General features: G+C 32.4%; 2 protein-coding genes across 6 annotated transcripts in view; one reads left to right on the top strand and one right to left on the bottom strand.

Moving 5' to 3' along the window:
* LOC127731072 (deleted in lung and esophageal cancer protein 1-like) overlaps positions 1–2,444 on the top strand; it is a 42,774-nt gene extending 40,330 nt beyond the window's left edge. For all 5 annotated transcript variants that reach the window (XM_052239935.1, XM_052239934.1, XM_052239932.1 and 2 more), the window contains one exon: positions 637–2,444. In XM_052239935.1, coding sequence (XP_052095895.1) covers positions 637–760 — 124 coding nt within the window. In that variant the 3' untranslated portion in view covers positions 761–2,444. The remainder of the gene's footprint in view (positions 1–636) is intronic.
* Positions 2,445–9,019: 6,575 nt separating this feature from the next.
* On the bottom strand, positions 9,020–12,447 carry LOC127728840 (uncharacterized). The gene is made up of 3 exons (XM_052236437.1): positions 12,306–12,447; positions 11,891–12,058; positions 9,020–9,457 (listed from the first exon to the last, which is right to left on the bottom strand). Exons 1-3 carry the CDS (start codon positions 12,397–12,399, stop codon positions 9,291–9,293), a joined length of 429 nt encoding a protein of 142 aa, XP_052092397.1. The 5' UTR covers positions 12,400–12,447; the 3' UTR covers positions 9,020–9,290.
* Between the last annotated feature and the right edge of the window lie 2,122 nt (positions 12,448–14,569).

The raw sequence follows: 14,569 nt of genomic DNA, 5'->3' as shown, positions 1-14,569 counted from the left end.
GGTTTCATTAAGAACCTTTTGATTGATATTGGTATATGATTTGGTTATGAAGCAGGTGTTATAGTATGAATAATATTGTTACATTGGTTGCAGTGACATAAAAACCAATAATATCACCTGTGAAATAAAGATGATAATTTCACTCCTAGAACAATGGTTGTTGTGAGGATGCTGTTGATAACATAGCATCAAAATGAATTGAAAATGAGTGGCTTATCCATGAATTAAAATATCCAAAAATAGTCACTCATTGAATATTTTTCTATATTTGATATTTTGGAAAGTTATTTAATGATTAATGTCAATATAACTTAGAATATGATGAAAATAAAGCAGTTATATAATTGTTATAAAAATAAGAAGATGTGGTATGATTGCCAACGAGACAACGCTCCACAAGAGACCAAATGACATAGAGGTTAACAACTAAAGATCAGCTTACAGCCTTCAACAATGATCGAAACCCATACTGCATAGTCAGCTATAAAAGGGCCTGAAATGACAAATGTAAAACAATTCAAACGAGAAAACTAACAGCCATGCTTTATGTACAAAATAATGAACGAAAAACATATATGATATACAGCAACAAACGACAACCATCATCATTACTTTATCATGATTTATTTTTTCCAGACATTCTGAGTGTTATGAAGCTGTATTTGTTTTCCGAGGAAACCTTGGAGAAGAACCATGTAAATTGTTTATCAGAGGCAGTGGATCTTATGATGAGAAACATGAAGCCATTTTGAATGTGTGAAATTCATTGACTGTCATGTGACTAAATTCTAGAAATGGCATCTATGTGTATGTGTATTCATATGATACATTATTTTTTATGGAGGAATTCCCTCAAAGCTGATTGTATTTTTGCATGCTACACAGTGCTTATGCAAAAGCTTTAGTTTTTCAGATTGCTTGTAAGTCCTCCATTTCCTGTTTAAAGAAGATAACCATCAATATAGGATGATAAAAGTTCTTATTTTATGTGGTCTAAATGCTAATGCTTACAATTCTTAACTGATCTCTTGAAAATTATTCTCCAGCCTAAAGTCTTGAAGCTTTCTCACACATCATAAGATCTCCAATATTTGTTTTCAAAAATTATTTCAGAAAAAAGTTACGAATAGCGTTATCTTTATTATTTAATTCTGAAGGAGGTTAGAGTGAAATGTACATAATTACATTGTGTTTTTAAACCATTCTGTAAAATGGTATAATTCTTGTTGATTTACATTTGTTATTATATAAAACATTCCGTCCAATGTTCCATTTTATATTTTATTTGGTCATGTTTCTCTGGGAATTCATGTTCTTAAATATCTTATTTTTGTAATTGCAATTGGGCAACTGAGATGAAGCCATCCGTTCTCTACATTGTATCATTTGCTTTTTCTTGACTGTCAAAAGTTAAATCTTGTCACTCTGTATTCTAATCAGTTCTCCTTAGAACTTAACCTTTAAATATAAACAGTTTTAAAGGCCAATAGAAGAATTTATTGATTGAGATATGAAGTGAAATTAGTTACATAGAAGAATGGTCTAATATTCTTTCAAAGGAACATTGTCTGGTAGAAATAAATTCAATGGTATGTTTCCAAAATTGTTACAGGAGCATACATGGATTGATTCCAATTTTGAACAAATCATTTCGTCTGTTCATTATCTTATGATTATAATCTTCCTTAAATAATGTTGACAATTTTACAACAGTATATTTATAAAGATCTTTTTTAGTTTTGATAGTCATGTCAATATTGTTTACAAATATTTACAATATGCATCAAACGTGAAATGATAATAACATGTATCCATATATATAAACAGAGCATAAATACAGGACACTGTTGACAGAGGAATACAAAGGGAAAATATACATACAAGACCTAGTTTAATCCCTATTGTTTTAACTTGGTTATTAGTTTATATATAAGTGCTAATATGTTGTTTCATTTGATGGCTGAATTTAAATTATATCATCTTTGATTGAATTGCAATGAAGATCTATAAAACAGAATTTATGTAATGAAAACTTAATTGCGAGTTAAGTGCTAGTTCTTATTATTGCAATTATCACCCAGTTGAATTATTCGCAATAATAAAAACCTCGCAATAATTTCTGAATTTACATGTAAGTAGTACAAAATGAATGTGAGGATAGAAATGTAAAATAGCATAATGGTGGCATCACGAGTAAACAAGTACTTCACTTTGAGATTTCAGTAATTTTTCTTGTCAAAGTCTCGTCACTTCTCTCTATGATTCTACAGTAGTGTCAGCCTTGATATATACATGTACATTATTTGAATGTGTTTTATAATCCTGAATTTTAAATATTGCTCTTTTTACATGTTTAAACAAATAAAGTTTACCAGTGTTCTGTGATGATAAGAATTCAAACCATATTTATATTTGAGAACTGTGATATTAAAATTATTGCATTATTGAGTTGTTTTGTCTTTTTAAAGAAATAATCCTTTTTAAATGCTGTTGAAAAGTCCATAGATTTCTGATTTTAACTGTAATTTGGTTTTTAGGTATATATAAATATTTAAAATCTTTAAGTTGATTTGCACTGAAAGAGCTATTATCAAGTAAAATTAAATCTTTCAGAAATTTGAGCCTCTTAGAGTCTGTTTTCAAATGAAATACTGCTTTAAGTATTAATATGTATGATTGTCTACCTCAGCTAAAATTTGGATGGTAGGGTTAATTCTTTTCTATCTCAGCTAATGTAGGAATTGTAAGGCCAATAGTTAATCACAAAATTGTCATTGACTCAGTTCTGTATGAAATATACAAGTTTTCAAATAAATTTTCATGTATATTACAAAACTAGAAAATGATTTTAAGTTACCCTTAAAATTAAATGTTGTTTTGTCCACAATTGGTATTTTGAAAATACTTTGCAATAATAGATAAGAAAGGAATCATCATAAAAGTTCACTACATGCACTTTATAAAAGCAAAGGAATAGTGCTTTTATTGATGTTCTTCATCTCAAGGTCACAATGAAGCCTTCAACAGCAAGCAAAAGCACACACCACACTGCAAGTTCAGGACTACCCCTAGAAAGACTTGTGTTTTAATGAAGAACACAATTGCAGGAGACTATCAACAAATTATGATAGATATTGGGCAAAGAAACCTAACAAATACTGTCCTAAATTACCTGTTAACCTCACTGCAAAATACAGAAACCAAACAATCATTTAGACAACCACAGTGTTCATAAGGATTTAGCAAACTTCTCATGCACAGAGAAACTTTTTAACAGCCTTGACACTACACAAGAATTAATGGAAAAAAGGGTAAGGTGAATTAATTCATGGTACAAAATTCACTTCACACACTTAACAAAACAAAAAGCAAAGAATAGAGATTTTATTGTTATTTATTTCAAAGTCAAAGTGAGATCTTCAACATGCAACAAAATCTCACAACAAATTCAAAATGACCCAGAGCACCAGTTTAAGCGATTTCTTTGCCAGAGGCCAATCACGTTACATCTGTATATCTAAAAACAAAGCTGCAGGGTAGTATCTACTGCAGCACCAGGGTGCCAATCATACAATAGTTTTTCTAAATAATTGAGGGTAAAAATGATGAAATGCATATGAAAAAAGAAAATATTCTCCCCTTTGAATTTTTAGTACAGCCGTTTATGTTTCATTTGATGTTGTCCAATATTATATTCTATAGTTATGTTTTGATATTAATATTCTTTTTTGAGATAGAAGAGTACTCTTGTGGGTGAAACAGTCTGCTAGTGGCATCACCAAATCAGTAAAAATATGTTACTGATTTAATGTGCTCAACACACGATTCTAAAATAAAATTCATTAGGCAACCTTGACTACTTTTAGCACAGAAAACACTTCAGAATATCAAAACCAAAATGGTTCTAAAATGAACAGAATATCAAAACCAAAATGGTTCTAAAATGAACAGCCAGAACCATCTAAAGCCCACTTAGCATTAGAGAGTTGTTACCTTTGTTTTAGAACAAATGAACAGCCTGAACCATCTAAAGCCCACTTAGCATTAGAGAGTTGTTACCTTTGTTTTAGAACAAATGAACAGCCAGAACCATCTAAAGCCCACTTAGCATTAGAGAGTTGTTACCTTTGTTTTAGAACAAATGAACAGCCAGAACCATCTAAAGCCCACTTAGCATTAGAGAGTTGTTACCTTTGTTTTAGAACAAATGAACAGCCAGAACCATATAAAGCCCACTTAGCATTAGAGAGTTGTTACCTTTGTTTTAGAACAAATGAACAGCCAGAACCATCTAAATAGATATAGGAAGATGTGGTATGAGTGCCAATGAGACAACTCTCCATGTAAGTAACAATTTATAAAAGTAAACCATTATAGGTCAAGGTACGGCCTTCAACACGGAGCAATGGCTCACACCGAACAGCAACCTATAAAGGGCCCCAACAATTACTAGTGTAAAACCATTCAAACGGGAAAACCAATGGTCAAATCTATATAAAAACGAGAAACGAGAAACACGTATGAACTACATAAACAGACGACAACTACTGTACATCAGATTCCTGACTTAGGACAGGTGCAAACATTTGCAGCGGAATTAAACGTTTTAATGGTACCAAACCTTCTCCCTTTTCTGAAACAATAGTATAACATCACAACATAGAAAGACACACTATAAAATATCAATTGGAAGGCTTAACTCAATCAAAAAACGTAAATTAACACACAATGAACGAATAAATTTGATCTGTGATACCTGAATGCAAATACATAGTTAATAAAAATTATAAGGGATAAATAATTAAGGTCAAAAGTAAATAAACAGGTTTAAACAAAGTTAAAGTATGATACCACTGTGAAATGTTAAACAATATTTAGAAAATCATCACTTTTGATTCTGCGTCATATTATACACAGGTAAATGAAAATAATTTTGTTGTTAAGTATACTTCTTCTTCTGTGTGTATAAAATCTTCCGTTTAGTCCACTTAGCATTAGAGAGTTGTTACCTTTGTTTTAGAACAAATGAACAGCCAGAACCATCTAAAGCCCACTTATCATTAGAGAGTTGTTACCTTTGTTTTAGAACAAATGAACAGCCAGAACCATCTAAAGCCCACTTAGCATTAGAGAGTTGTTACCTTTGTTTTAGAACAAATGAACAGCCAGAACCATCTAAAGCCCACTAAGCATTAGAGAGTTGTTACCTTTGTTCTAGAATAAATGAACAGCCAGAACCATCTAAAGCCCACTTAGCATTAGAGAGTTGTTACCTTTGTTTTAGAACAAATGAACAGCCAGAACTATCTAAAGCCCACTTAGCATTAGAAAGTTGTTACCTTTGTTTTAGAATAATTGAACAGCCAGAACCATCTAAAGCCCACTTATCATTAGAGAGTTGTTACCTTTGTTAGAGAGTTGTTACCTTTGTATTAGAATAAATGAACAGCCAGAACCATCTAAAGCCCACTTAGCATTAGAAAGTTGTTACCTTTGTTTAAGAACAAATGAACAGCCTGAACCATCTAAAGCCCACTTAGCATTAGAGAGTTGTTACCTTTGTTTTAGAACAAATGAACAGCCAGAACCATCTAAAGCCCACTTATCTTTAGAGAGTTGTTACCTTTGTTTTAGAACAAATGAACAGCCAGAACCATATAAAGCCCACTTAGCATTAGAGAGTTGTTACCTTTGTTTTAGAACAAGTGTATTAACCAACCAATAAGATTGTACATTTAGTTAATTAATTTAAAAGGAATAACTGACAATACGGTGGCAGGGAAAATTCAGAAAAATCCCAAATGGCTTGTGAGAAAAAGATTTGAATGCTAAACTTAAATCAATGACGAGTGATTTATATATTAGCGGGATTTCTTTTTACCAGGAGCTTGTTCTCCTTTAAAGAAGTTCGCTGGTGAGTTTTTTTTTTTAAATGACATGGTTCCAAATTTGTTGTTCTTTATGGAAAGTCATTTGCCAAAAAATATATATGTCTGTCAACTTGTTTTTTAAATATAAGAATTTAAAAGTTGAACTGAAAGATGACGTCTCTGGATTTTAAATAGATTTTTTGAACAAATTTTAACTACTGTTGCAGGAATGTTGTTTAAGAAGTAGTCATAACTGTACAGCAATACACGTATATAGTTCTGCTTAAATTTATCAAATATAAAATCACTGTTAGTACCGATAAAGAGTATTCAAAAATCATACTAAAGTGTTAAATTAGCAGTATTCAAAGGATCATCAAGTTTATATGGAAAGTATTTACATTAACAAGTTCTATAAACAACATCACTAGAAAAATTAGAATGTTATATCCCGTTTGCAATAAGGTTTTTACATGTATACAGTCCAACTTCCAAATCACTTCTTTGTATCTATGAACTTTATCTGTAGCTAATGGTATAAAATGGTAATCCGACACAGGTTAATGACCAAACAGCAATTTAATGATGTTGAGGATTTTCAGGTGCTACGCTTCTTACTAATTATTTACAAGATGTTTGCCTTTTAAAGGAGCATGTTCACTTTTGCCAAAGTTTGGCTTGAATTCTAACTATCATTAAATAAATTTAAAAAAAGTTCACACTTTGGTTTTTAAATGGATCTTTTTCAAGTTTTTTGTTAAGCAAAATTAATATTTTCACGAAGAAGTACATTTTATGTTCCAAACTAAACACATTAAATTTGGATATATTGTCACAACATGATTTTGTGCATTATTTAGAACTAAAAGCTTCTCAAAAACCTTTGCTGCCACCTATTATCCAAAATGTTCTGTTACCAAAAGCTGTCAATTTTATTATTTAATCTGTTAACAAAAAACTTTTTGGGATCAGGGGTTGCAGGCAAAGTCATACATGCGAAAAATGCTATAAATTATGAAAAATTGAACAATAACTGACGAATCTACAACATTAATAATGCAATATTTAGGGTTCGGAACTTCCTTACTTGCCAATTTATTATGTGATATACCAAAAAAGTTATTTTGTATTAATAGTTATATCTCAACTATTACTATGTTAAATTTGTAGCATATTAACAAGATTTAATAAAAAAACACCAACATATGTTGGCCAATTTAAACCCTTTGTAAATCTTCCCCTTTAAGAAGCTTACCACAATAAGTGACTATGGTATTACGATGGTCATCCGTTGCTCTTCTTTCGACCAGCATTAAAACCATTGTTAAAGTGGGGCGTCCATTTGGTTGTGCGGGATGCATAAATGCGCGGCCACGTCCGGTCAGAATTGGGATGTTAAATTCGGAGCCTCTTGTAAAAAGAGTGCCACGCTCTATGCACGTTAAGAACCCTTGCGACAATTATTTAAGGAGTTTACAGGTGACCTGTTGCATGGCTAAATATCTGGCCTATCTATTGATATCCTCATTTTCCAGTGGCATTCAAAATTTCGACCCTCTATTACAGGACTTCCTTTCGACTTTATTGTTAATTTGTTCTCGTCCTGAACATGCATGTAATATTTGCCACTGGACGTTAAGCAAATAACAATAAATCAATCCTTTAAGAAGCTGAAACCTGATGTAGACTTGAGCTATCTATAATGCGGGTATACGTATCGGAGTACGTTTCAGACTCATAAAACCACATCCTCCCCTAAGAGGAATCAAATTACAGTTTGGTGTGATAATTTAAAACAGATATTTCCTTGCACATTATTCCAGAAATAAAATTATGATTAAACATACAGCATACGATTTTAACCACACGACTAATGCACGATTTTAACTTTTAGTCATTCCATATATATGTATAGATACAGACACAGGTATTATATCTACAGATATATGTCCAAAATGTTGAGGGTAGATGCTTTTAAATCCGAAGTCGAAGGAATACTTTCTGATCACTGAATTGACACTATCTTTAAAGCAACCTTTAATGCTCAGCATGATCCGTTAATAAAAAGAAAAGAATGCCAAACGTGAAAGGTGAAACCATGGAGCTTCTATAGGTAAAACTGTTTCGTTGACGGATTCGGTCCACAAAAATCATTCGTATGTATACAAATAAAACTGATTTTTTTCACATTGTTTAAAATCTATGACATGATATCAAACAGACCCAGATCGTCATTATATTTATACACGTGCTTGTCTGTCTGTCTATATATTTATATTGATATATCGGGTCAAATGATAAACGGCAGTCTTCATAGGTCATGTCGATGGTTATTTAGATGATGTCTAGTCCTAAAATACGTACGAAATCACGGCTGACGAGTGTATGCATTGTTTATTGTTTCCTATGGAACTTCTCTACAGCTAGTAAAATTTTGGTAAATGTTTCGGGTGTGTTATTATTCAAATTAAAGAGTCAATTTCGGTGGTAATGAATTTGGAGACTAATGCCACATGCATACGCACCAAATTAGGTAGAATTATTCTCTTGCAAGACAATAATATAAAAGCGAATTTTTGAGATTCTATTTACATGGCTTTTCATAGCAAATTATTATTTCAATATTCCACTTTATAAATGTTTGAAACCAAAAATTTAATACTTTATTTTTGTTACTGAATCGTTACTAACGCCCCTTAAACATAAAATGTTAATTGATTCTATATCTTGGGAGAAGAATAAGTGTTGCATGTTACATTTCTTCTATATTTAGGTTCAAATCAACGAACGTTACATGCAGACAAATTTTCTTGAAATCTGAAATACTACCCAACAACTAGTACTTTGCCCTAGATAGATATTTTACCATCTAGCCTATATCTAGGTCTTTAAGCGGGCTTCGTCGCAGGCGAAAAAAAGAGAAATAAACATATATATAAGACGTTTTTGGATGTAGAAATTGAATTTGCATACTTTTTTTATTGCAGCATACATGGAAAGGAAAGTTTGGATGTGATCTTCTCATACAGTGTGGTATTCCATTATAATACCACACTAGGTGGGTATGTGCTGTTCTATAACAAAATTATCATGAAATTGAGGAAAAAACACAATACATGTTAAAACATTTTATTATAAAACTATTCGGCCATTATCAACCTTCGTTTGATAAATGAAATATAAACAAAATTTGACATATTTAAAATATGAAACATGATGTCAAAATGTAAAATGTAGAAGACTGATAGCTAACAGTCAGTTTGACAAACTAGACATGAATGATAAAGATTTGCAAGATTCACATACTATGTGCTGTTTGAGCATGGTTTGCATATATACAATGTACAGTGAAAAATATCAAGGCAAAACGGTTGTTGTTAATTCATTTCAATGGAATGTTAGTGTATATTGACAGAATAGCTATCCTGTAGGTTGTACTCCATCTAAACAACATCCCATAGCTTTGACAAGTCCGTGTTTTGAATCTTCAATTTCGTCTTTAACGTCAAATTTCAAATCATCGGTATTGATACCATCTATCATGGCAGGGGATTCAGTGGTAGCTTCTTCATAAGTTAAATGTTCATCTGAAAGGTTAAAAAAACGCCATGTTATCTTTGTAAATATCAAGTACTTTTGAAACTTGTTGTACAACAAGTGACTTTGCACAAGTTTTAAGAGAAGAGACTTTATTCAAAATGAGTTAGGTTATATCGCTTAAAACTTCCAAAATCGGGCTTCAATTCTAATATGATGAAACAGTTAAAAACAACATTGGACTTTTATCTATTGTATACTTGTACATGGAAAAAGTTAAATGTAGTCAATGTAATTGAATGGTAGGGTACATTGAAATACGTGCATATAAACAGATAAACCCTGAATTGTCAGTTAGGTAGTTTTTGTTTACTCCCTATTGGAAGAGTAACAATAACCAAATGGTAGGACAGGTGACGAAACGATGACTGAACAATTTGTTTGACCAGTTAGTTATTATATGTTAATAAAAGTTAATATAGAATTCACATGCACAACAAGAAAAATCTACTTTAAAGCAATAAGTATACACACTCTAATAGATTAGTTGTATGTATTCCATTCAATAACAGTGTTTATAACCAGATGAAACCCCACCTAACTGATAGTCCCTTAAAATTCCATTAGTCTCCGTGATACTTGCAACAAAGACAACAAGTTAGGAGCCTGTATTTTCGTTTGTTGCTGTACATCATATTTTTTCTTTCGTTTGTTGTTTGTTGCACATAAATCAAGTCGTTGTTTTCTTTGTTTGAACTGCTTTACATTTTGAGGTGCTTTTTATAGCTTGCTATGCGGTATGGGTTTTGTTCATTGTAGAAGGCCGTACGGTGACCTAGAGTTGCTAACAACTACGACATTTGGTCTCTGTTGCGCAGTTGTCTCATTGGCAATCATACCATATCTCTATATTTCATATTATAAGAATATATCCTGTTGACTTCTCCCCAGAGTACCTGTGTTAATGTGATGTGATAACTATTCTTAACTCTGACAAAGTAAAAATCCCTACGCCTGACTTCTGTCCAGTAAACTTGTGTTAATGTGATGTGAAAGTCGTTCTTACATCTGACAAAGTACAAATCGCTCCTACTGAATTCTGTGGGATCCCCACAGTACTTGTGTTAATGTGATGTGATAACAGTTCTTATCTCTGACAAAGTACAAATCTCTCGTCCTGAATTTTCTCTAAGGGTACTAAAGTTAATGTTATATGATAACCATTCTTACCTCAAACACAGTACATATCTCCTCCTGACTTCTCCGGGATCTCAAAAATACTAACGTTAATTTGATATGATAACCATTCTTACCTCGGACACAGTACATATCTCTCTTTTTAACTTCTTTCTGATGTACTTGTGTTAATTTGATATGACAACCATTCTTACCTCGAACACCGTACATATCTCTTTTTCTAACTTCTCGTAAAGGTACTTGTCTTAATTTGATATGATAACCATTCTTACCTCGGACACAGTACAAATCTCTTTTTCTAACTTCTCCTAAAGGTACTTGTGTTAATTTGATATGATAACCATTCTTACCTCGGACACAGTGCATATCTCTCTTTTTAACTTCTTTCTGATGTACTTGTGTTAATTTGATATGATAACCATTCTTACCTCGAACACAGTACATATCTCTCTTTCTAACTTCTCCCCGTGGTACTTGTGTTAATTTGATATGATAACCATTCTTACCTCGAACACAGTACATATCTCTCTTTCCAACATCTCCCCGAAGCACTTGTGTTAATTTGATATGATAACCATTCTTACCTCGAACACCGTACATATCTCTCTTTCTAACTTCTCGTAAAGGTACTTGTCTTAATTTGATATTATAACCATTCTTACCTCGGACACAGTACAAATATCTCTTTCTAACTTCTCCCCGAAGTACTTGTCTTAATTTGATATGATAACCATTTTTACCTCGAACACAGTACATATCTCTCTTTCTAACTTCTCCTAAAGGTACTTGTGTTAATTTGATATGATAACCATTCTTACCTCGGACAAAGTACAAATCTCTCTTTCTAACTTCTCCTAAAGGTACTTGTGTTAATGTGATATGATAACCATATTTACCTCGAGCACAGTACAAATCTCTCTTTCTAACTTCTCCCCGAAGTACTTGTCTTAATTTGATATGATAACCATTCTTACCTCGGACACAGTACAAATCTCTCTTTCTAACTTCTCCCCGAAGTACTTGTCTTAATTTGATATGATAACCATTCTTACCTCGGACACAGTACAAATCTCTCTTTCTAACTTCTCCTAAAGGTATTTGTGTTAATGTGATATGATAACCATATTTACCTCGAGCACAGTACAAATCTCTCTTTCTAACTTCTCCCCGAAGTACTTGTCTTAATTTGATATGATAACCATTCTTACCTCGGACACAGTACAAATCTCTCTTTCTAACTTCTCCCCGAAGTACTTGTCTTAATTTGATATGATAACCATTCTTACCTCGGACACAGTACATATCTCTCCTCCTAACTTCTCCCCAAGGTACTTGTGTTAATGTGATATGATAACCATTCAGAAGACAGGTTCTTTGACTGTAGTCACTGGATAATTTCCTCAAACATCCCTTTCCTGATAAATGATTGCCGTACGTCCAACCGGAACCACAGTCTGCAACATAATTATTTTATTGTCATATAACAAATAGTATTTTAGAGCTCAATAACTATATATTTTAGGACTTCCACATATCAAGTTAAGGTTATTAAACAGAACTTCAGAAAACTATACAACAAAACAATGCACACTAAAGGTTACGAAATATTTATATGGACATTTAATCTAAGTAATGTATAACTATGGAAATGCGATTATCCATATCAAACTGCACTTTAAAGGTCTAAAATGAAATACTTACTGATTACTGGTGATGCTATTGAGTTAGAAACGAAAAAAAATCCCAGAAAAATATTTGTTGCTGTTATTTTTATGTCTTCCAATGAACACATCATACTGTTAGACTTTATAAACTGAAATGATCCTGTCAGCTAAGGCTGCTTCTATTCATATCAGTAATACGTCCTTGATCATTTGGTTTGTATGTCATTATCAGGAACCAATACAGACGTCACATAAAGCCGTTTCAGCTTTGACGCAGAAAGGTTAATGGGTGATCACAATAACGTGTTTGTAAGTGCGAATAGATTAATTGTTTCTTGACATTCAATAAATCCGTATTTATTTGCTAAAATCTTTTGAAAATTGTTTCCATTTTTAGATCAATCAATCAATTATATTAACTTCTACGATCACCTGTCAACATGTCTTTGTTTCCTGACAAGGAATAAAGGAAACGTCAGTGGGATTATACAATGAAGTGGACAGTTAAGTTGTTACTTATCAACAGTAAACACTTACTCCAGTACAGAAACAGCCATTCATCTGGTTAACCATATATTAATTAGTAATTTTGTTTTGATGAAAAAACATCTATGCTTATATTTGTTGATTCGCTTATTGTTTCCTTAACTGTAAAATTCTCTTAAAATACATCCTTGGGACTACTACTCATAAAACTTATCTATTGGTCCAATATTCATCCACATGTAGCAACCATTTTTTCACGCTAGTCCACTACAATAAATAATTTAGGTTTAATAGTCCAACTTATAAACTACTTGAGGATTCTCGTATTATGATAACATCTGAAAAAAGTGAACTTATTACAGTGGTGTAGGAGTCGACTGAAAAAGTGGACAAACTTCTGAAAGTGATAAGCAACAACAAAATAAATAAAAAAAAACTCAAAAAACTCAAAAAGCAAAAACAAAACAAAAGCAAAAAAAAAACCTTCTGAAGTCTAATAGTCTAATAGTTTAGTAGTCAGTCGATGTCCTCTTTCCTTTTCTATCCTTTTTTTTATATATGCATTAAAAAAAATAGCCAACAGGTTTGTGTGTGTATGTGTGAGGGGGGAATGGGGTTACGAAGAGACGCTTACCTTGTCGACACACCCGGTCTCTTTCTTTTGGAGTTCGTGCGATTCCCCCAGTGTTTGGTTGGTATTCCTTATTGGAATTATGAGACCACCGAATGCGACTTATCGGCAATTTTTTTTTAACTTACCATGATCAAAACGGCGGGTGTTGCTAGTGGAGCAGAATCTGCTTACCCTTCAGGACCACCTGAGATCACCCCAAGTTTTTCCTTGGGCTCGTGTGCTCAGTCCGCTTAAGTTTTATTTGTAGTGGTTTGTTTATTATTGTTTGTCTTTTCGTCGTTTTCCTTTAGTTTTATCTGTTTTTCTTCGACTTCTGATTTCTATTGTACCCTAGCTATGTTCTGTCTCTTTTTTAACCATGTTAGAGTGAGAGTTACACATTCTGATGTTTTGTTCTTGGGCACAATTCTCGACATACATGATTAAACGAAAGGTCGTGATGTTGTCTGAATTTCTTCGACAAATGTTTTTTTGCCCCCCCCCTCCCCTTTTCCACCTTTGTATACTCCACTAAATGTTTAAATAAAACAAGGAGAATCTGCAAATCTGATTTCCTTTTTTGTGTGATAAAAAATCGAAATAAAGATGATAATAATGTGTCAAAACAATGATTTAATTAAATCATTGCTCACAAGTATGTAAACCTTAACAAAACTCATAAATAATATATCACTCCTCATGTCATTATCATTCAAGAAGGACAAAAACGGAGAAAAAAAAAATCATAAATTTTCTAAGGACAGTGGTCATAACTAGGTCATAAGTATGGTAACTTGACCAAAATTTGTATGTGATCTGAAAATAGGCATTATACAATTACAACTCAGATAGCAGCTCTTTAGCTTCAAATGATACCAAAACAACGAAACAAACCTCCTCTTCTAAGATCATTTTAGAAGTACAAGGGCTATAATCATTAGGCCAAATATATGTCAACTATAACGAAATTCACAAACAATGATATGTTAACAATTTTAATGACACTTCCTAATTGAATGATCATGAAATAGGTTCAAATGAGATTAACTAATACACCACGACAATTTTAACATATGTCAGCTCTATCTTCAAACAATGCTAAACATTGAGAAGAAAACAGTTATTTTGTGCTATAAAAATAAGATGTGGTATGATTGTCAATGAGACATCTCTCCATCAGTGACCAAATGACGTACAAGGTT

This window comes from Mytilus californianus, unplaced genomic scaffold (assembly GCF_021869535.1).
Source record: "Mytilus californianus isolate M0D057914Y unplaced genomic scaffold, xbMytCali1.0.p SCAF_2, whole genome shotgun sequence".
Taxonomy (NCBI): domain Eukaryota; kingdom Metazoa; phylum Mollusca; class Bivalvia; order Mytilida; family Mytilidae; genus Mytilus; species Mytilus californianus.
This window is presented reverse-complemented; position numbering and strand designations above follow the sequence as displayed.